This window comes from Carassius auratus, chromosome 13 (assembly GCF_003368295.1).
Source record: "Carassius auratus strain Wakin chromosome 13, ASM336829v1, whole genome shotgun sequence".
NCBI lineage: Eukaryota > Metazoa > Chordata > Actinopteri > Cypriniformes > Cyprinidae > Carassius > Carassius auratus.
The window spans coordinates 6,154,215-6,177,970 of NC_039255.1; the positions used below are offsets into that span (position 1 = coordinate 6,154,215).

Below are 23,756 nucleotides of genomic sequence, written 5' to 3' on the forward strand. Positions count from 1 at the left end.
GACATTGAACCCCAAACTGTTCCCCTGGTGCTGCAATAATGTCTACCCACTGTGTTATTACTCAGCGCTGTGTGCGCGCTGGTTGGATTAAATTCAGAGCACAAATTCATAGTATGGGACCCCATACTTGTAAATATTATATGTCATAAAATGATGACAGAACTTTCACTTTTGGGTGGACAGTCCCTTTAACATTTATTGAAATATAATCAAGAACAGAAATACACATACAAATTATTTTCAAAATTATGAATCTTCTCAAGAATGTTTATAAAATAACAAGGCTAATAGATATACAGTGAATTGTATACTTTATTTAAGTGAAGTGTCATTAAGTCTAGACAAAGATGTTGATAGACTAGAGAAAAGCATACCAAAGCACTGAGCATACTCATCAGTAGACTAGTTCATTCATCCACCACATTTTACTAAATAGTAATGTCTAAATTCTACTCAGTATTAAACATCATTCTTGTTTTTACAAATGGTTTTGAGCGTAAGCTTAAACAGAAGTGTATTGTAGCCCTGTATGGTTGGATTATGCGGGCGGAACCTTCAGTATCAAGCACTGGAGCGAAGCGGACTGTTTTTGCAGACGCACCTTCGCTCAGGAGAGTTTGAACAGGTAAAAGCTGCTATTTTTTAAGAATGTCACCGATTTATGAGTTTGTTTTATGTTTTTACTGACGGGGCCGGCTCTGATGCTGTTTGAAGTACAAATGTATTCCCCGCTACATGTGCGTTTATAGGCATATAGCATAATTCTGTAATGCCCTTGACAACAGATTGGTATCTTTCTTTTATTTTCTTTCCACTGCTGCGGTTTAAAATGTTTTCTGAAGGTGAAGGTGAATTGAGAGCTTGTGATATAATATTTATATCCGTTTATTATTATTGCTGGTTTTCTTGCTGATCTTGTGACAATAAAGTGCCAATTTTATTAATGTATTTCTAATTAATATTCATTTTCATTCATATTCCAAAATATGGGTATATTTTTGCTATGTAAAACCTTGCAAACCTCATGGCTGTGTTGTAATCTACGACCTTATTATATCCTAATATTATTATTATTATTTTTTTTTTTTCTGCAAATCAAACAGGATGGAATGCTTAAGAGTGAAATATATACCACAGAATCTATCCACTGCCAATTACTGATGTTTATACAGTTATTTTCCCTCCAGAATGATGTAACTTCCTGTAGGATGATGATATATATATATATATATATATATATATATATATATATATATATATGTATGTGTGTGTGTGTGTGTGTGTGTGTGTTTGTGTGTATTTCTAGAATAAATATTTATTGTAAATAGTTTTATTTTCAATAAATGTAGTTTATTAATATAGTTTTGTTTGCAAGAATATAATGCTATAATAATGTTGAGACTACTTCATTATTACTTTCTTTACCTTATTAAAATTTAATTTGACAGTGCAGGACGATTTAATTGAATTGCACAAATGCTAAATTACGGTATTATTATTATTATTATTATTATCTTACTAGTTTGAACCTAAAGTTTTGATTTACTATATAGATTCTTGATGTGGCATTAACATTAGCATAACAATTCTGTGCGTTTGCTGTGAAGTGTTTAATCAGAGTATTCTTTCGCTCTTGTCTCTGCAGTTTAGGATGGCTCAAGCAGACAGCAGGGCTCTGGCTTTGGGAGTTCTGGCAGGAGCTGCTGGGATCACCTTGGCGATTGTCTGCTTCCGTAAAATAGGAGCGGGCAGTGGCAGAGTTCTACACCTGAGCAGAAGCGCAGGCAGTCTGGGTCTGCAGACGAGCCAGGCGGAGGTGCTGGATCAGCTGGGTGCTCTGATCCACTGTGTGTCTGAGCTCAGAGAGGAGGTAAAAGCCTTGAAGGATGCACTTCCACAGCTGCAGGACAGTGTCAGAGATCAACTGAGGGGCAGGAGGGGGGACGATATCAGTGCTCACAAAGCAAGTCCCCTTCATCAAACTCCCAGTAGGAGAAAAAGAGCAGGAGGAGGAGGTAGAAGTGAAGGACAAAGCTCAGAAGAAGCAGAGAGTGAAGGAGGGTGAGTTCACTGAGATGCCAACTTGGCAGGTGTTTCTATTTTAATTTATAGAAGGCAGAAAATGCTTCTTCCTGACAGATATTGATTAATTATATGTCACAAAATATCATATTTAGTTTGGAAACCAGTTTTAAATCCACTTTCTGGATTTATTTATTTTTTTATTTTTTTAAAGAAGTCTCTTATGCTCACTAAGGCAGTATTTACTTGATCGAAAATGAAGTAAAAACAGTAATTCTTTGAAATATTAGAGTTTATAATAACTGTTGTATTTGAATGCATTTTAAAATGTAATATGTAATATATTTTACAAAGCTCAATGTTCAGCAGCCGTTCCTGCAGTCTTTAGTGTCGCATCCTTCAGAAGGCATCGGTCAAATCAAGTTAAAGCATGAATATGATACAAATAATAAGATTATGAATGAAGTAATTGAAAATTATCATAAACATAACCAGAACGGTTCGTTTTCCTTCCTTTCAATATGTAAGTATTAGAAATCAAATAATTATTTTTATTTTGATGCTTTTATTTATTTAAAAAAATTTTTTTTTACTGATAGCTATTCAGCAACTAAACTAATTCTGGTTATTGCTATAAAATAACAAAAATCAAGGTTTCAAATTGTCCCCTTAACTAATGTCATAGAAACCCAATTTTTATTTATTTCATTTTTGACGTCTCCTACTCTGGGCAAGTGTAACATTAATTGAGTGTTTAAGAAGGATTAGAAGAGTGTGCATAGCTGAGGAGTGATTCAGCGAGAGAGCCGAGAGCGTTCCAAATCATGTGTCGTCTGAACTCTACTGCCTCCAGTCATTCATTTGAACAACTGCTCACTAAATTCAGCACTAAGCACTTTACAAGTCCATTCCAGTCTTAATAAATTCTCCTTCCAAAACCATTCAGAAATAATCTGCCTTGTTTTCCATAGCATTAAACTTTAGTTCTTGTTATGTTTGAGACATTATGTTCTTCAGCACCTTAAATGTCCAAAATGATTTGTTATTTTAAGCCACTTGGTCTGTGCATCTCGCCTCCTAATATTCCAAGTGTAAAAATAAAGGAAACACTGGAGGCGTTCAAGTTTTCATAAGTTGTTTTTATATGTCTCTTTGGAGCGTTTCTAGACCATGACTGGCTTTTGTGTTGCTTGGTTTTTATGGTTTTACTTTGAGCAGGCAGGATGTGTTTTGACACAATATTCTAGCAAAGGACGTTGATTCAAGAGAGTGTGTGTAGTTTGATCCTGGAGCCTCTTGGGTTTCAAAGGACTGTTCATCTGTCAAAAACCGTTTCCTCCTTTCCGTCTCTCTTTAAAGCACCGGCTGATCAATCTGAATGAGTGACTGCTACGTTATCACAGCCTCATTTTTACTTTCTCATGCAGGAACTTGTAATTTCTGTCACCGTTCCTACATTGCTTGAGTACAGTCACGTCACAGCTTGCCTTAGTTGCTAAAGAATGTAAATACATGAACATTTAAAATGATATCATTTATTATGTTTGATTGCTGTAGATTTAGAAAAAAAGTTGTTGTTTACATAGAAGCAGACAGGTCAGATCACAGATGCGTAAGGACGGAATGAGTCTATAAAGGATGCATTTCTTTAATCCAAATAATAACAGTAAAAAAAGCAGTACTGTGCTTTTATTTACAATTATATACATTTTTACAATATAAAATAGTTCTCCATTATAAATTATTAAAAAATGTAATTCAAAGCTGAATTTTCTGCATTATTACTCCAGTCTTCATAACTCATTCCAATATGATTCGCTGCTCAAGAAACATTTCTTATTATTGGCAATGTTGAAAACATTTGTATTGCTTAATACTTTTGCGGAATCCATGATACATTTTTTTTTAAATTCAAGATTGTTTGATGATTAGAAAGTTGTCTTGTCACTTTTGATTAATTTAATACAACTACTACAAAACTATTGTGAAAAATGATTATAATTTACAAGAACTGTTTTCCATTTCAAAATTAGAATTAAATGTAAACAATCAAAAACACACAGGCAGAGTACTGAATAAAGATTAGAACGAAGCTCAATCCCTGGCATTCTTATCACCAAGCGTTTCTTTGATTCCTGGGCTGTGGGTTATTTCCTTTGACTGTCATGAGCGGCCGTCTTGTATGTAACTTTGAAGTGCCCTGAGAGGTTCCAGCTCCAGCACATCCCTGCAGAACTATCGCTCGAAGTCTCAAATGTTCTCATGAACCGCCAATGACGCAAATGCTTTAGGTGCCAGCTCTTAATGGAAGCCTTTTATGTTTTCACTTTTTCTCAGGTCTTTCATTTGTCCATGAACCTGTAATTAATGTTTTTACACTCATCTCGGCTGCTGAGAGTGTAAGTGAACGCCTACAGTCATTGAAAAGGGACGTTTTTCTAAGGCTGTAAAAGTTAGGCAGGTATTGCCATTGCGTGCCTTGTAAGGAAAGTAAACAACCCTCACAAGTGTTTTTACATGAAAGCCTTCAGGTGTCGGTCTGAAACAGGCAATCCCAATAAACAATTAATTCGCTTGCTACACATGCGCACAGATTCTGTGGATATTTTGCCTGTAAGCACTTTATGAATGCATATCCATTACTGACTGCACAAGTGACAATTTTTGAAAACACCCATAGGTTTGTACATTCATTACCAAATTTGTGCTCGGTCTCCAAAGGGAATTCCTTCATCTTCTGTCTCTTGTGTGTGAAAAAAAAAAATCACTCATTTTATGCAGGTTATTTTGGCCTGAGCTTCCAGATAGGTATCGTTTAGGTAGAATATGACGTAAAGCATTATAAAATCCACTTTGCCTCTGCAAATTTACTGAAAATGATTCACTCTCAGGCAATCCAAGATGTAGATGAGTTTGTTTCTTAATGGGATAAAAACATCACAATAACCCACACGACTCTAGTTCATAAAATGGGAGTCCATAAAAACACCTCCATCAACAAGTCCATCCTCTGTTGTCCTCTCCCATCAAAACCAATGTTTTTTTAAATTATTATTATTGCTTGGGACTGGTTTTGCTTAAAGCAATACTTAATCTCTGCATATGTCTCTCCTGATTCAGACAAGACAAAAAATATGATGATGGATTTTTTTCTTACAAACACCGCTTTTTGCTTCACAAGATGTTAATTTATGGACTGTGTGATGGAGGCTCTCATTCTGATGGCACCCATTTCCTGAGGATCTATTGATGAGCGATAAAATGTACAATTTCTTCAAATCTGTTCTGATGAAGAAACAAAATCATCTACATCTTGGATAGCCTTATGGTGAATAATTTCTGGGCTAATTATTCCTTTAACCCCTTAACTGTCACTCACATTTTTGAACATTGACTTTGTAGTGCACAATCCAAACTTAAATTTCCATTCATTCCATTCACTTTCATTCATTGCAAAGACACTTGAGTGAGCTGTGTTCAACCAGCTTTCTATGTTCCTTAGACAGAACAACCTCCTGGACAGCAACCAATCTGGCTTCAAAAGTGGCCACTCAACTGAGACTGCTCTGCTCTCGGTTACTGAAGCCCTGCGACTAGCAAGAGCAGCTTCCAAATCCTTGGTACTCATCTTACTGGACCTGTCTGCTGCTTTTGACACTGTTAATCACCAGATTCTCCTGTCCACCCTCAGAAAGATGGGGATCTCAGGAACTGCTCTCCTGTGGGTTAAGTCCTACCTCTCTGACAGATCCTTCAGTGTGTCTTGGAGGGGTGATGTTTCAAAGTCACACCACCTTGCTACTGGGGTTCCTCAAGGCTCAGTACTTGGACCACTTCTCTTCTCCATCTACATGACATTTTTAGGATCTGTCATTCAGAAGCATGGCTTTTCTTATCACTGCTATGCTGATGACACCCAACTCTACTTCTCATTCCAGCCAGATGACCCGACGGTAGCTGCTCGCATTTCAGCCTGTCTGAGTGACATTTCTAGCTGGATGAATGACCATCACCTTCAGCTTAACCTTACAAAGACTGAACTACTGGTGATTCCAGCTAACCCATTGATTCATCACAACTTCTCTATACAGCTGGGCTCATCAACCATAACTCCTTCGAGGACAGCCAGAAACCTAGGAGTTGTGATGGATCATCAGTTAAGCTTCAAAGACCACACTGCTACAACGACCCGGTCCTGCAGGTTTGCCTTATACAACATTAGGAAGATTAGACCCTTCCTGTCAGAGCAAGCAACCCAACTTCTTGTCCAAGCTCTTGTTCTCTCCAGACTGGACTATTGTAATGCTCTCCTGGCGGGCCTTCCTGAATGTACTGTCAAGCCTCTGCAAATGATCCAGAATGCAGCAGCGAGGGTTGTCTTCAATGAGCCAAAAAAAGCTCATGTTACTCCTCTCCTCATCAGGTTACACTGGCTACCAGTAGCCATTCGCATCAAATTCAAGGTACTGATGCTTGCCTACAAGACAACCACTGGCACGGCACCAACTTACCTAAACTCACTGGTTAAATCCTATGTGCCCTCCAGAAGTTTGCGCTCTGCAAGTGAACAACGCCTTGTGGTGCCATCCCAAAGAAATTCAAAATCACTTTTCGCAAAGTTTTTCACAAACGGACCTTTTCCTGGACTGTGCCCAGCTGGTGGAATGACCTCCCAATCTCAATTCGTACTCATTTTCAAGAAACATCTAAAGACTCATCTTTTTCGCCTGCACTTAACCTACTAACACCAGTACTTTTCCTTTTCTTGTCTTTTTCATTTAATAAAAAAAAATACCTGGCTATATGTTCTATACTAGACTAACTGAGACTTGTTCTGGCACTTGTATACTGTTGTTGTTCTCTTGTTGACCTGACTGCTTCTATTGTTCTCAATTGTAAGTCGCTTTGGATAAAAGCGTCTGCTAAATGATTAAATGTAAATGTAAATTTGTATAATTCATGAATGAAAATATTTTGTAACATGATATTGATGTACCATTTACATGGTAATGCAATGTCTGATTTTAAAATGGGTGTTAAAGGATGAATTTTGAGATTTTAAGTTTTCAGTCGATATATAATTTCTGATGATTTCTAAAATGTGATAGAGGAAAAAGGCAACAAAGAAGTCTCTTTTTTTTTAAACAAAGGTCAAAACTCAACAAAAGTTATAATTTAGATTTTTGAGGGTGCACTCTTGTCATAAATTAATCGATTACTTTTCCTAGATAATTTTTAACAAAAAACATTGGTAAAATATATATTTGGGAGTCTTAGACCTTTCCAACGATATATAGTTTGTCAAGATTAGATTTAATTGTAATATAGTGAAGTAAATGTAGGCGTCCCACAGGGGGGACGGGGTGACAGTTAACAGGTTAAAGAGTCACTTAAGTTTTCCAAAATACTTTTAATACAATAAACTTGTAAATTACATCCTTGTTTTCAGGAATTGATATTCCAAAAGTAGATACTTGCTCACTGTCTTCTCTACTGTGTGCTACAGGTATATAACCGCACTGACAGATTCTGAGGAAGAGGAAAGTGGCGAATACCAAAAACCACTGCAGGAACCAGTGGATGAACTCACAGCTCTGCTGCGGAAAGCAGACCGACTGCACAGCTGTAACGGGGCAGAAAAAGCACAAGGCCTGAATGCTCTGCTGGAGAGGAAAGCAGAGGTATGTAAATTACTGCTCAAAACCTTGGGGTCAGTATGATTTTCTTAATGTTTTTGAAAGAAAATAATACTTTTGGTCAACAAGGATGAATTAAATTGATTAAAAGTGACATTTATAATCTTATGTATTATAATAACACGCGTCATTTATGTGCTTACAGTTCGATCAGAAGTGCCAGTACCTTTGGCGGTTGTCCAGAGCCTATGCAGATGCACATGATTTTGCTCTAGACCGTGCAGAGAAGAAGAGCTGTGCTGAGAATGGTAATCACAGCTTTTCGTAATACAGGTTGACGTATTTATACAGTGCAGACTTTTGTGTCAGAATTGAATAATTTGACATAATGGTTCAAATGTAATCCTTGCTTTCGGTTACCATGAAATGTCAATTAATTGTCAGCATTTGGTTGCTTTTCTCTGCAAATAATTTGTTCATAAAATTAAGTGTGATTTATTAAATTAATTAATTGCCATTTAATTTGATTTATAAAAAAAAAATTATTGACAAGCCTATTGAATTTATAACCTATCTTGACTTATTCATGAAAACACAACTACCTCTAATCTGTAAGTGTATGCTGTCTTTAGGTTGTGTCCTGTATTTTACTCTTAATCTGTTTGCACTCTCTATTCTTTTTTTTCTTTTTTATTTCTTTTTTTTTTCTCTCACTGCCAAATTAAACACAATAGCCACTCAGTCCTTGAGTACATGGGGGGGACAGGATCAACTAGTTTGGTTTCCGAACTGCCTTTACTATTGTCTTTAATAGCTTATCTAAAGTCACTTTCTTTAGAGTCAAAGACTTCGGAAGCAGACCAACTATCACTTCTATCGAAATCTTTAGAGGAAGTATGTCTTATTAGTCCAGTGGTGAATAGGTGTGTGATCATCTGCTGAAAAATAAATGTTTTAATTCTATTTTTATTTAGGTGTGAAAACAGATTGGATGCTACTGGTCTGTCACATATTGTTTAGTTTGTTTGGGTTTTTTTTTTTTTTTCGTTTTAGGAAAAACAGTTGGTGAAAAGGTGATTTCCATCAATCCACTGTGTGCTGAAGGTCATCAGTGGTGAGTTAGTTTCATATTTAAAAATGTCCATTTAATATTTTTATTTCATATTAGTATTTTATTTTATGTCAGCTTTATTTCAGTTAACAACAAATAGTTTTAGTAGTTTTGATTTTATTTTTAGTTTGCAATAACTATTGAGTATTGTTGTTAATCTCACTGCACAAATTAAAAAACACTGATACATCTATAATGTTGGAGTTTTTGACTAATGTTGGACAATTTGACTGAGAAACTTTAAACTTATATACTATATAATCTAAGTCCCAGCCTTTCACGTACCTCTTACTGAAAACTTTTTAACATAGCTTATACTTTACTGTGATATTGTGGGGCCCATTTATTCAACAAATCCAATGTGCTCAATTTAGTTTCAAGAGTTTTTGCATTATTCAAGATCATTTTGAGAAATCTGGCCTTCATACGTAGAGAAATACATTTGCATACTTGGTTGTAGCACCTGGACTCCTGTGTGTTTCTGTGGATGTCTGAATGTATATGTGGGTGTGCGTGTATGTGGGTGTCCTGCACCGGAGGTGTTTTAAAGGCTTGCAAGCTCACTCATCTTGCAAAACCCTCTAGATAGCATCACAACACCCTAGGAATGTAAACACATGCAAAGACAGCCCCAAGCTAACATATAAATATGCACGCACACACACACACACACACACGCACGCACGCACGCACGCACGCACACTCACACATACACCTACTTAATTGCTTGAAATTTCTATGTTTACTATGTTGCAGTATTAATGTATATACACTCCCGTTTAAATGTTCGGGGTCACAAAGTTCTTTTTTTTTTTTTTTGAGAATGAATATAATATTTATCAGCGTTAAATTGATCCAAAGCGGTAGTAATGACATTAACATAGTTTCAAAATAGTTCTACATTTGAAATAAATATATAAATATTAACACTGATAATAATTATTTATAATAATAATTATATAGATTTACATTAAAATGAAGGATAATATGTCACTGGAGACTGGAGTAATGGCGGCTGAAAAATTCAGATTTGCATCACAATAATACATTTTAAAACACATGAAAATATACTATATTTAACATTATAATATTAAATGGTAAAAAAAAAATGGTTTTAAATGGTTTTCATCAATTTATTCATACTCTATTCATTAATTCATCATGCTTATCAACCGTGAGCATATAAGAGGCTTTTTTTTTTTCAATTCAGATGGTAGAGGCTTATTTTGGCACATGGCATAATTTAGATGACTGACTAAATGTGTGGATGCTTTTGTGCTTGTCCATCTGATATTGTTTATAATGGTTTTTGAAATGCGAGAAACAGACATTGCCTTACATTGAAAGACACATGATAACACGTGCTTCATAGCTTCATGTATTGCATAATGATAATTATCACTCGACACTTTTTAAGTTTATATCATATCATAACAAACTGCTTCATTTGCATTCTCACAGAGACTTAGCAACTGCATAGCAGTGGCCTTATAACCACACAGCACTTTAGTGTTTTCTGTAAATGCAGTTTTTTAAATCTTTTCTGAATAAACTTCTATTAGAAAGTCCTGATACAATGCCCATCTTCAGCTCTTCTTTTGGCATGTAATTTGTTCAGTTATTGGAGTTTGACGTTTATTTTGTCAGATTCCCTGAGCTGAAGTTTTTTTTGTCATTGTCTCATGGTTAATTCTGATGATTTATTCTTCTGTTTTGCATCATAACTGGTTTTGCTTGCTAACCGAGCGTCAGTCTGACCTTCAATGTCTATGGCATCTCTTTTCATTGAGACTTTATTGAATATTCAGCCCAAGGTGATGAGAGAGAACTTTCCGTTTTGAGCCGAGAGGTGAAATGAATCTGTTCTTTCTGTCGATCAGTTTGACTCTTAGACCTCTTTGTTTGTGGCCAGTTGCTCAAGGGTTTTCTCTGCCCATAAGGAAATAACTGATTAAAATCCTCTGGCAGCCACAAATCTTAGTGTTCAGGGGATTTTTTTTTCATTTATTTCTGTGTGGTTTGTGTATGAGTGTGTATGAGTCTATATACTATTTCAACTCACCAAAAGGTCTCTAAGCACCTGCCAGAAACAACCCTTGGCCAAACCACACTATTGCTTGTACAGTCCCTTCTCTCCCTCTTCTGGTGTCATTTTCATTCTGTACTTGCTCTCTGTTTCTTTTTCTCCCCCACACACACATTTCAAGATCGAATAAACTTTACAGAAGTTTCACTCCAGAACACTGGAAACTGCCTGAAGCTCACAAAACCTCTCCGACCTGTTCTGAGCATGAAGAATTACACTAATAGAGTAACAAACATCTGCTTGTTTTTTTTAACACACTTGGATTTCAAGGCCACTGAACTTGACAGCCTTTGCTTCAATTCATCTTTTTAATTATAAACTAGATGTGAATTTCCCACAGGAAATATCAGTGCATGCAGGGCAGCAAATGACTAAATTTGTAGGTAAAACTAGGATTTAGACTTTTTTTCTGCATAAATAATATGCTGCATCACTCACCTTATTTATACATGGTTGTAGTCATTGTATAAAGTGAGCATGCAATTTATTTTTTGTCAGTTGTGCTCAAAAGTCAACACATTGACATCTTTGAAGTGTAAAGGAGGTTATTGATGGTTAAATAGATGCATGAAAGACTAGTAACAAGTTAATATTCAAATAAGGCTAAAAAATGTATGTTTGAAAATGCACAACGTTTTGCACACTTTGCACTTTTTTGCAGTTTTGCACTTTATTTGTGGCCTCTGGATAATAAATTAGTATGAGCTTTGTTGGCCATTTTCTTGTGTGTGGATCTTATTTGTTTTTGTTTTTTTATGAAAATGCATATGCAAATATTACATTTACATGTTAATTTTGTAATTTAGCAGACACTTTTCTCCAAAGCGACAAATTATGAACATCTCAAACAATTTATTATGCAGTTTGATCTAAAACAGTAAAATTCAACTTTACCATCACAGAAATATAACTGTTTTCTATTAGAATATGTCTTTAAATGTACATTATTCCTGTGATGGTAAAGTTAAATTTTCGGCATCAAGTCAAGCCTCCTTTATTTATTTAATGCTTTATACAGTTCAGATTATGTCAAAGCAACTTTACAGTGTTAAACATGAAAAATGTGTGCTGATGATGCAAAAGGACGACAGAAAACTTTTTATTCAGTTAAATTTGGTTCATTGTTGACTTAGTGTCACCATCCAGGTCAGGTCAGCTCAGTTCTTCTCAAACAATCTCCGCTGACATTCAGGGCTGTAAAGGTCGTCTTTAGGTGCTGATCCACCTTCTATGATTCGATAAGAGCACACTTAAGTACTGAGGAGCTAAACCATTCAGGGCTTTATGAGTATTTAGCAAGATTTTAAAATGTATACAATGTTTAAGAGGGAGCCAGCTAATATGATCATACTTCCTGGTTCTAGTAAAATCTCTAGCTGCTGCGTTTTAGAACCAGCTTGAGTTTGTTTAGCGAGCAGAGCAGCCACCCAGTAAAGCATTACAATAATCTAACCTTGAGGTCATGGATGCATGAAATAATGTTTCTGCATTTGACGTTGAGAGCATAGGTCATAATTTAGATATATTTTTAAGATGGAAGAATGCGGTTTTATAATTACTAGTAGTATGGTTTTCAAAGGAACGATTGCTATCAAATAGCACAGCTACGCTCCTAAATTATGGCAAAGAATTGACAGCACAGCCATCAAGTGTTAGAAACTGTTCTAGTGATTATATGCAGATTTTTAGCAGTAGGAAATTACTAGTCATCCAGTTTTTGATATCAGCTATGAATTCCATTTGTTTTGTGAATTGGTATGTTTCTTCGGGCTGCAAAGAAATATAGAACTGAGTGTCATCAGCATAACAGTGAAAGCTAACACAATATTTCCTGATGATATCTTCCAAGGGTAACATGTAATGCATGAACAGCAACGGTCCTAGAACTGAGCCTTGGGACACTCCATTTGTAACTCTGATTAGAGCAGTCTCAGTGGTATGGTCTAAACATTTCAATTAAAATAAAATTAAAAAATAAAATTGAACTAAATTTGTGGCAGGTTCAATTTTTTAAATTGATCATATGAATTTCAATATTTTCAATCTGTTGCTTGCGTATTGCTTTGAAACAGTATTTCCACATTTTTGTTCACAAAGTATCCACACGTGGTAAACCGTTTTTATTTTTGGGGATGCTTACCCATAATGCCCCTGTGGAGGGAAACCCCAGATTTCTAGAATGAGGAGATGTTTTCAGGTGTGTGACATGCTCATTCAGCCAGCAAAACTTCTGCCACTGGCTTCCATCACTTTGCTGTGGTTCAATGTTTAGGCCTCCAGGCATTGCCAGAACATGACAGCAATGAATAAAAACGCTTCACAAAACAATCTGTGAAAGGAGGGGGGAAGGAATTATCCCCTGGAACATTGAGCAACATTCTCCCCACCTGCACTGTCTCTGCCAGCAGTTGTTATTAGTAATCACTTCTGGTATGTATTCATGTTGCTTCAGTTAAAATCTATTTGCAGGTCATCGAGGTTTAGACACACTACAAGCTAATTTGGCTGTTTTCACTTTGTTAGCTCTGTTCAAAAACCAGTGTGTATTGTCTACATAGGCAGCATGACTGAAATGGACCCTTATAAGTGACTGATTTGGAACGCTATGCACAGGTAGAAAAAATTGCAATCAAATAGTTTCAGACCATGCAGACAGCACACTTAGTTTTGTAACAGAGCTGTTGATATTAAGGCATCTGTCATCTTTGCCCCTCAGAGATCTCATCTCAAACTTCTGTGATCTTCTGTTTTGGTTGGTCATCCTATTTTTGGTGTAGAGTGTTCAATGTAATTGTCCTCCTCTGCACCATTTAGTCACAGTAGCCAGACAGAGAAATTGTCAAAACTTGCCCAAGTGTTTGTTTGCTTTAGGAGAAAGTAGATGAAATATGTTTCTACACTGTCTGTCCTGAATGCCAAGCTTAAAGAGCCAGCTCCTCAACATAGTGACGCAATGATCATTCTCAATTATTCTCTATGAAAAACAAAAACTGCCGTTATTCAGTTCAAAGTCAGACTTCTGACAAACAGCATAAAGTCCACATTTCAGCTTTTTCTGTTCACCTTGACAGGAACAGACTGTTTGGGCAACACATAAAGTTAGCCATTTAGCAGAAACTGTGCAGAATTTCTATAATAGTCTATGGTTCTTATTTGGATGACATAATTTTCATTCACACAGACAACACACAGAAAAAAAGAGGAGTATGCTGTTCAATTTGTGAAAATATAGTTTAATTGTGAAAAAAAAATTGGCCTTTGCATTACTGCAGAAATTAAGCAACCATAAGAAGTTTATGATTCTTATACGTTTTCTTCATTATGATACTGTTCACAAATTATTAAATTATTATTATTTTTTTGGAATAGTTTGCAAGAGCATGATTAGGGACAGAATTAAGATGAGCAAATGATGAGTTGACCTTTTTGCTTTGATGCAAAAAATGTCCATTGTAGTCCTTTTAAACAGCTGAAGTAATGGCTTTAAAAATGTTACAAGTGGATATTACTGACAGGTATCTTATATTTTGATCTTGTGTTAACCACAAACCTTTCAGACATTTAATCAAAAACCCATTAAAAAATAACTTTGACTTAAGGATGATGGAACTGGAAATGCTAAATGGGACTCTTTTCTGGGTTTGGCTTACAAAGATATGTCATCCCTGCAGTACTATTTATTTAGCCTTGTAAATGCAGTTTGGTTTCCAAGTTTCTTAAAACTCTGTCCTTAATCTCCAAGGTTGCACAAACTCAGCCAATCAGATTAGATCTTGCTAGATTGATAAATTCAGCTGGTCAGTGAACAGACTGTGGGTGGTCCATGGACGTGCAGCTTTTTGTTACTTGAATCTCTCTCCTGCATGCATTTAATTTTTCTAGCCAGTCAAAAAGCTTCATTCCCACAGCACAACTCCCCCCCCCCTCCACACACACACACACCAGTGTGACTGAGTCTATCCATTAAGTCTATCCATTAAGGTGCGTCTATGCTAGTTTTGTGTTTTTTCTCTGGTGAACTCAGTCTTTTGGCTACAGAGTCTGTCACCCAATCAGACAAATGGAGCCCCTCTCACCTCCTGTGACATTTGACCTCCTCACTCCTTGATTGTAAACATAAAAGGTGTTTATGCCCGGCTCCATTGTTTGACTGCGAGTACCAGCAAGATTTACATCTCTATGGTGGAACAGCTTTGATCACCTCTCAGCTGGCGCCTCAAAACACTATAAACACACAACACATGCACACGCACATCAGTCCTACACCTAAAATCACTTTATTCAGTCAGTAATTGGAGTCAGATTTTGTAATAAGAAATTACTTGTAGCTCTTATTAGATCAAATGTTTATGGTTTGAAGAGCTGATGTTACTTTTGTCCAATGGTGCTTAGATAGATCATCAGTTCATTTATTACTACTTACGGTTTAATTTCTCTCTCTCTGTTTTTGTTTATCTTTGCACAGGTATGCTATACATTGTGGGCTCCTGTCAGAGTATGAGTCTATTCAGAATAAAATAAAAAATGCTTATCTTTTTAAGGTGAGTGTGCATATTTGTTCTTTTGGGATGGAAAATGTGTAGACAAATAGCTTAATTGCTCCATTGTAGAACATGGCACTTAAATATAATTAAATAAAATATATAAATAAAATATATATCTCAAATTCATATTAAATCCAGACTGTCTTAAGCTTAAATGCAGACAGCAGAATATTGGAACAGTTCAGATGTACTGTTTACAGCGGAGTTCATGTTAACAGGAAGTAGTTACTTCCAGTTACTTCCTCTTTTAATTACTTCCAGATGCTTCCAGTTACAAATCTGACCCTTAATTATTTTCACATTTATAACTGTCCTGTGCTTTATGTAGAGAATATTTTAAGGGCAGTAAATGACACGGTGATCTCAGCACAAGGTCGTTTCAGTTGATTTCACTGGTTGGATGTGTTGATGGGAGCATAGCATCAGCTTCTGTGAGAGTTAGTGTTCATAATCTTATCTGAGACGAGAGGAAATGGAATGAGGGTACCACACGCAAACACGTATTTCATAAGAGCAGATCAGTCTCTGATACACGTAGCATTTTATCTTAGCTGTCAGCTAGATTTCCAAACACCACACACCTGCAGAGCCCTGGCAGGTGAGCTAGCAGAGAGAGAGAGGAGCTGAATGACAGATGCGTGTGGTGGGTTTTTCTATGTTCGTGCGAGACAGTTCAGCAAAAATATTTGCGGTATCTCAGCTGTAGAGATCAGACAAGTCTTGCCACATAGAAAGAAACATCTCACTCTCTTCCTCTCTCTCTTTCTCTCTGTCTCAAGGATCATCTGGATAAGGCAATAGAGTTGAAACCTGAAGATCCTCTGTCGTATTACTTGCTGGGCCGCTGGTGTTATGCTGTGAGTGACAGAGCATTTGTGATTAGTGTGTTTGGGGAAATTCATGACATTTGTGTTAATTAAAGCCTAAATCAGGGTTCCCACACTCAAAAAAAGCCTGGCGAAATCAGGGAAATTTTTTTTTTTTTTTTTCTATTTCAAAACATACATTTTAATTAATGGAACTGGATATAGTGAATATATACTGCCCTTCAAAAGTTTAGTTTTGAAAAGATTTTTTAATCTCTTATGATCAGCAAGGCTGCAATTATTTGATCGTACGTACAGTAAAAAACGAATTATTGTGAAATGTTATTACAATTTAAAATAACTGTTTTCTATTTCAATATATTTTAAAATGTAATTCATTTGGAAAAAAAAAACTTTACTCCAGTCTTCAGTGTCACATGATCCTTCAGAAAACATTCTTCTAATATGCTGAATTGCTGCTCAATGAACATCATCGATGTTGAAAATAGTTAAACTTCTTATTAGTATTCTTTGGTGAAAAGAAAGCTCAAAAGAATGGCATTATTTAAAATATTTTGTAACATTATAAATGTCTTTACTGCCAGTAATTGAATGTATCCTTGCTAAATAAAAGTACAGATAGCTTTAAAAAAAAAAAAAAAACTTTTGAACAATAGCATGCATATAATTATTACGAGTGCAGTCTGTTTACATAAATAAAATTAAATTAAAATTAAATTAATTCAAGTCTTGGAAATTCATTGATCAGAAATGCATAAATCATGACTAAATGAGTGTTGCAATTTTTATTTCATTTTTTATTACATATACATATACATAAATGCCTATCTGCACATTGATAAAGGCCGTTCTTAGTCATGATTCTTTATAAACCTATTGTATATGCAGGTGTCACAATGTACCTGGATTGAGAGGAAAATTGCTACTACTCTGTTTGGAGAGCCACCCAGTGCAACGGTCCAGGACGCCCTGCACAACTTCCTCAAGGTGGGGATCTGATCACTCGGACACATTGGTGATTGATTGTGTAAAGAGCCTCTTTATTTAGTGTTAGTATTAAATGTATGTTATGGATATTTGGGAGGCTGACATGATAGTTAACTTATTTTACTGTGCTGAGAAAAAAAAGAGATTTGTCTTAGAGGTCCCAGTTTAAATAAACCCTGTTCAATTATGAAAGCGCTTGACATTTGTTCCTACATTCAGTGTTTTACATAAGGTGCTCTCTCCTCTGATGTTCTCCTGTCCTTTGTATCTCACCCATCACTACTTATTTAAAGGGTCTGTGTTTAGACTTGTTGCACCCTGCCAAGACAACACAACATTCTGTAGAGTTATACAACACAATGTCTGATTAAAGGAGAGAAATAGGGAATCGTTGTTCATCATAAATCATTAATAGTCTAATTTTGGGTAAAAAATGGACACCAAGCAACTATGCCAACAGCTTATGACCAAATAACATGATGTCCCTTCATCTACACACCTTCATACAGAATCCAGCTTTATTTGCTACATGACAAAAACTATGTGGAAACCCCCTTCAATGTAATGGGTTTCAGCTACGCCTGTTATTAGTAAAGTACCGTAGGTTCTTAAAATCAAGCATCAATACAGCCATGCATCTCTTTGGACAAACATTTTTTGTTGAATGTAACATACATGGTACTGCATGATAATTAACAAATCTTGGTGGAAAGGCTTCGTAGGAAGAGCAGAAGCTGGAAATGCATTTGGTTTTAAATTGAGATGCTCAGGATGCACACTTCTGTTCAAATGTTTGGAGTCAGTAAGATTGATTGATTTAAATGAATGCTTTTATTCAGCAAGGATGCATTAAATCGGTCAGATATGACCGCAAACAAAATTAGCATAGTTACAAAAAAAGTCAAATAAATCAATAAAAAAAATGCAATGCAAAAATGCTTTTACTTTATATTAATCAAAAATACTTGTTAACATTGATAAAAATTAATTTAAAAAATATTTTTATGTAGAAAGTGGTTAATTTAAATTGTTATACAATTTAAAACAAAAATCTGTTTTGAATGTGTTTTAAGCCATTACATTCAGCTTTGGTGAGCGTAAGAGTCTTCTTTAAAAAAAAAAAAAAAAAAAAGTAAATCTTACCGATCCCAAACTTCCTAACGGTAGTATAATAGTATATGGATTTTAGGCTGGCAGACATTTGGCAACATATTTCATTTCAAATTTTCTCATCAATAAATATGCTTTCATGAATAATAGATTTCTTCCAAATGTTTAGTTGTTGGTTTTTGTTTGGAAAATCAGGATTTTGAGAAAATGTGTATTAATATATTTTTTCCTTTCACCTAGGATCAAATATTAATGTACATGTATTAATGTAAAGATCATTCAAACTCTAACTCAAAAATTTATCAAAAAGTGGAGAAAAGCTATATTTTTTTCTTTGTTGAAAACATAAGCTCAAATATATGTGGCTACTGCAGCGTTTATATTTTGTGTGATTGTGTAAGTCATAAATGTTGACAGTGTTATTTATTGCTCTGATTATAGAGTGGAGGTGTACAGCCTGCCATTGGTAATTGTTTAATATCTAATTTAACACGTTGGAGAATGTACCCTAGACATTTGCCTGCCAGCAGTTCAGTCATTTGTTCAAGAGAGAGCTGTTTTTCATGATCTCATTTAATTAACTACACATGCAATGCGAAAAATATGTTACATAAACAGTCTTTGTTTATATATCAATAGTAGTGCTGTCAAATGATTAATCACATCCAAAATAGGATTGTTTACATAATGTGTGTACATGGTGTATATTTATTTATTATATATAAATACAAACGCATGCATAGATGTAAGAAAAATATTTTACATTTATGAAATATATTTATAATATGTAATAGAAAATATAAGAATATAATTATATTAATGTATATACATTCAGGGCTCCAAACAAAAAGATAGAGTAAAGAGCCATTTGTTCATAATTTTTTTAGGTGCCACAGAATAAATGTGTTTTATTTGTTTATTGGTTTTATTATTTATTTGCATTTTATTTTTACATTTTAACATTTCAATCATACTGTTATGTGTTTATATCTCATCTTTTCTTGACTTTATCAGTATTTTAATCCATCTTGTCTAAATGTCTTTTCCAACTTGAAATATGCAGTCATAAAGAAATGTTCATTATTTGTACCAATATCATGGATCATAAGCATCATGAGTCATCGTGAATCATCATGAGTGTAGTTTGGGCTCCACCTTAACGCATCCTGTAAATGTTGTCATACACTCTTAAAAAAAGGTGCTTCGCAAAGCCACAGAAGGACCTTTTTTTGTCTAAATGGTTTCATAAAGAACCTCTAACAACTTGAAGAACCATTGCGTTTCATAAATGGTTCTTCAGATTATAAAAAGGTCAGAAAGAGATGGTGCTTTAAAGAACCTTCTTTGTGGAACCAAAAATGGTTCTGTAAAAAACCTTTATTTTTAAGAGTGTATCCTGTCTTTCACACTTTCAGTCTGTTTCTCTTAATTAGTAAAATGCAATTTTATAGGAATTGAATCATAGACAACAAGTTAAGTAGTTAATATAAAAAATATTAAAATGGAATAGCGCATGAATATAGCAAAATGCACCTCTTTATGGTCATTTTTCTAGTTGACTGATGAGCTTATAGACACCAAAATGGTAATGCAGAGGTAAATGTTTATTACTTTGCAATGTTTACAAGCTTTACATGTTTTCCGCAGTTTGCAACTGTTGTACTGTAGGCTTTCTCATATAATAGCATACCTTTTGATGTTAATTCATGTTCATTATGTACTATAGTCAGTAGCGAGCCGTGGGGTTTCAGTCAGGGCCATCAGTAAGCAACTGTAAACTACATACCCATCTATCTTACACATCTCTGTAACAGCTTACGCAGCCATATGCATATGATTTGCATATAATTCACATATTATGCTGCACACAGGCTCTTAACGACAGTTACAGCTGATCAACAACTCAACAGTAGGCTATATGGGGGTTGGTTAAATTCAGAGTAAATTTCCCTACATGGATCAGTAAAAGTAATCCACCAATACACGATTAATTGATAACACTCTAAAATGATGACGTGCCCACAGCAGCAGAACTGTACAAATGCTGGACGTCCATCACAGTATTTTCAGACAACACGTACACCTCCATAACAATGTGCATGAATTAATACTCGTCAAATAATAAAGCACTCCATGCGTCTGTCATTCCATGTCTCTTTACTCGTATTAAAAAAATAAAATAAACATGGCCAAATAACTTGTTGTCCTCAGTGCTAGCTGTTAGCCACTCATAGATGTAGTCTTTGGAATGGCGCACAAAACCGTTGTTAACAAATTCCGTTTAAAGCTGCAGTAGGTAACTTTTGTAAATATATATTTTTTACATATTTGTTAAACCTGTCATTATGTCCTGACAGTAGAATATGAGACAGATAATCTGTGAAAAAAATCAAGCTCCTCTGGCTCCTCCCAGTGGTCCTATTGCCATTTGCAGTCACGGACTGCTCCCGGTAAGAAATCAACCAATCAGAGCTGCGGTCCGTAACTTTGTTTGTGTTCAAAATGTAGAAAAGTTTACATAATAAGAGAGTACACCATAAATCCATTTTCCAAACAGTGTTTTTAGCTTGTCCTGAATCACTAGGGTACACCTATAATAAGTGTTTATATTCAGACTATTTTAGATTGCTTCGGGGGTACCGTGGCGGAGTAACCCAGTATCTTTGTGATTCTCCATAGACATAAACAGAGAGAAGTAGTTCTGGCTACGATGTTCTTCCGCAAGACGCAAGCAGTTCTGTTTATTAACCGCTAGAGCGTCAAAAGTTCCCTACCGCAGCTTTAAGTAATTTATCCTTCAGTCATTCCTCTTATGTCTGCAAAAGTTTAAAAAAGGCAGATCGGCAACAAGATCTGGTGTAGAGGCGCCGGCGACAGCGGCTTGGAAATTCCCAACTAAACGATGGACACAGTGTTGCCAAATTGGGCTACATTAACAATGTTGCCATGGGTTGTTTTTCATGTCTGCTGGTTGAAGCGACCTCAGTGATGTGATACTTAGCCCCTGGAATGTGAATTCTACCCAAAAATTTGTATTTAACTCCTGGAATGCGAATTTTTTAACAGGGGACACCTCGAAATGCGATTGGGTGGGTTTTGTCGATAAAACCTGGCAACCCTGGCTGGGGTTCATAATTTCAGTCTGACTATGGATAACAGATTGCATTTGTTAACTTTGTCTTTTGTTTAATTCTACAGGCAGAAGAGATCAGTCCCCAGTATTCAAAATTCAACTATGTGTTTTTAGCCAAGGTAATGACTCTTTTGCTTGAGGGCTTGACTATTTTATAAAGGAACTTAATATTGATAATAATAATAAAAAAATTCTAATCTTGACTGGGTATTTTGCTGGCTTTGTTCCAATCCAAGTGAGCTGCCTTGCTGACTACCACCTACATAGCTATCTTCCAAAGCAGCATACATTAAGTATTAACATAACTAATCTGGAATGTTCTGCTTATATATATATATACTCTTGCAAACTATTCTAACTCACACTTCCAGGGAAAAAAATATTTTTTAAATAAAGGCTGAAAGACTTTTTGCAGGTTTTGTGGTGGTGGCGTTGAAGTGACCTTGCGTAATTTATTTATAGACTGCCTTTATCTTTTTACTTAGCAATTGTATTTAGGCCAAATCTATGTTCATTTGTGAACAGTATCATAATGAAGGTAAAGTATAAGAATCATAAACTTTTTCTTTTTTTTTGACAATTAAACTGCATACTTCGCTTTGTTTTCTAAGTTGTCTGTGTGAATGAAAATGATGTCATCCAAATAAGAACCATAGACCATTATAGAAATTCTGCACAGTTTCTGCTAAATGGCATGTAAAATGTAATAAATGCACTTTATGTGTTGCTCAAACAGTCTGTTCCTGTCAAGGTGAACAGAAAAAGCAGCTCATGAGATATTGAAAATGAGCCAGTAAAGGAACATTGAGAACATTGTAAGGGTTTACAGTAACTGCAACTATATCATGTTTCTCTTGTCAGTGTTACAAAGACTTGGGTCAGAGGATTCAAGCCCAACAGATGTGTGACGCGGCCTCTGCAATGAGCATTGAGACTTACGAGGTGTTTTTCTTTTCTGTTGAATCTGATTTATTGTAATTTGAGTATCATGTCATTGTAATTCTTTTTTTTTTTTTTTTTTTTGAAGGATGAGGAAGCACAGAAGGAATTGGAGGCTCTTGTCGCATCACTTTAAATCTCCAACAAAAGGCAACAAAAGCTGTCTGTCTTTGTGTTCCGTCTCTTTGAACTGGACTGTAGCTGTACACATGAACTAGTAATGTTGGCCAGGATTTACTGCACGTCTATTCAAGGGGAGCCCAGCAGCAATGTTTTGTTTATTTAAATTTTATGCACAAAATACTGTATATGTTTTGCAGGACAATTTCTTTTAATTCTTTTTGACTGTTTGTCCCCCAGAACATTTTAGACATTAACAATAACAGTTGCAATGAACAATGTGGCCCCATGACCATCAGTGGCTGCTGTTAGATTGAATTTAGAATGAATTTCAGTTTTGTTAAGGAATAGTTTGTCCAAAAATGAAACTTTGCAGAAAATGTACTCACCCCCAGGCCATCCAAGATGTAGATACGTTTTCATCAGAACAGATTTAGAAATGGAGCATTACATCACTTGCTCATCAATGGATCCTCTGCAGTGAATGGGTGCCGTCAGAATGAAAGTTTTTCACAGGTTTTCACTTCACAAGATGTTACAGTAAATGATGGATTGGAGTTGTGTGGATTATTGTGATGTTTTTAATCAGCTGCTTGGACTCTCATTCTGACGGCACCCATTCACTGCAGATGATCCATTGATGAGCAAGTGATTTAATGCTACATTTCTCTCTCTCTACATTTCAAATGTCTGAAGCAAAGCTTTGATGAACTTTGGCACATTTGATGAGTTCTTCCAGAAAAAAAAGAAGAGCTGCTGATATGAAACGGTGTCCAAAGTTGTAATTCTGTCAAATATTTGTAACTTTTCATAGCATGATGCTCCCCCTAGAAATGCAGTCTTTTGCAGGTTTTAGTGACAACCAAAGAACTCCCATCTGGATTGAATCTTGTTAATCACATTCTCTTTGATGAATCTGTTTTGTTGTATTTCAGTTAAATATAGTGAGCAGACAACTTGAATGACTTTAGATGTAGATTTTAATCAAATATGCATTATTTTTTGACCCAGAGATGATTGCTAAATCCCTGACCAGCACAACATCAGAGAAATTATGGGGACCAAGTGGACCTCATGTTATTAATAATATTGTTTTAATATAATTTGTTGGTGTTTAGCATTATGAATGTAAGCATTTTTTATGTTGAAATGATGGCAATTGTATAGGACATTTATTTATTGGTGATCACTGAGATTAGGTGATTGTAACGGTGCATATGACGATTATAACTTCACCTCTG

General features: G+C 35.5%; 1 protein-coding gene across 2 annotated transcripts; it reads left to right on the top strand.

The window, feature by feature from the left end:
• Positions 1–553: 553 nt before the first annotated feature.
• Positions 554–22,974, top strand: LOC113112439 (regulator of microtubule dynamics protein 2-like). 2 transcript variants are annotated; one of them, XM_026278020.1, is made up of 11 exons: positions 554–625; positions 1,646–2,061; positions 7,529–7,703; positions 7,864–7,966; positions 8,712–8,772; positions 15,321–15,396; positions 16,179–16,256; positions 17,115–17,213; positions 21,522–21,575; positions 22,318–22,398; positions 22,484–22,974. In XM_026278020.1, the coding sequence occupies exons 2-11, from the start codon at positions 1,652–1,654 to the stop codon at positions 22,529–22,531; spliced, it is 1,185 nt and encodes a 394-aa protein (XP_026133805.1). In that variant the 5' UTR covers positions 554–625; positions 1,646–1,651; the 3' UTR covers positions 22,532–22,974. The 2 variants fall into 2 exon arrangements, with proteins under 2 accessions (XP_026133805.1, XP_026133806.1); XM_026278021.1 differs by lacking the exon at positions 16,179–16,256.
• Positions 22,975–23,756: the final 782 nt, after the last annotated feature.

Bases quoted from the DNA above. Each gene is read 5' to 3' on its own strand.
- LOC113112439 (XM_026278020.1), top strand. From the start codon at position 1,652: ATGGCTCAAGCAGACAGCAGGGCTCTGGCTTTGGGAGTTCTGGCAGGA. The intron at 2,062-7,528 runs GTGAGTTCACTG...TGTGTGCTACAG, and splicing joins GAAGCAGAGAGTGAAGGAGG to GTATATAACCGCACTGACAG. The intron at 8,773-15,320 runs GTGAGTTAGTTT...ATCTTTGCACAG, and splicing joins TGTGCTGAAGGTCATCAGTG to GTATGCTATACATTGTGGGC.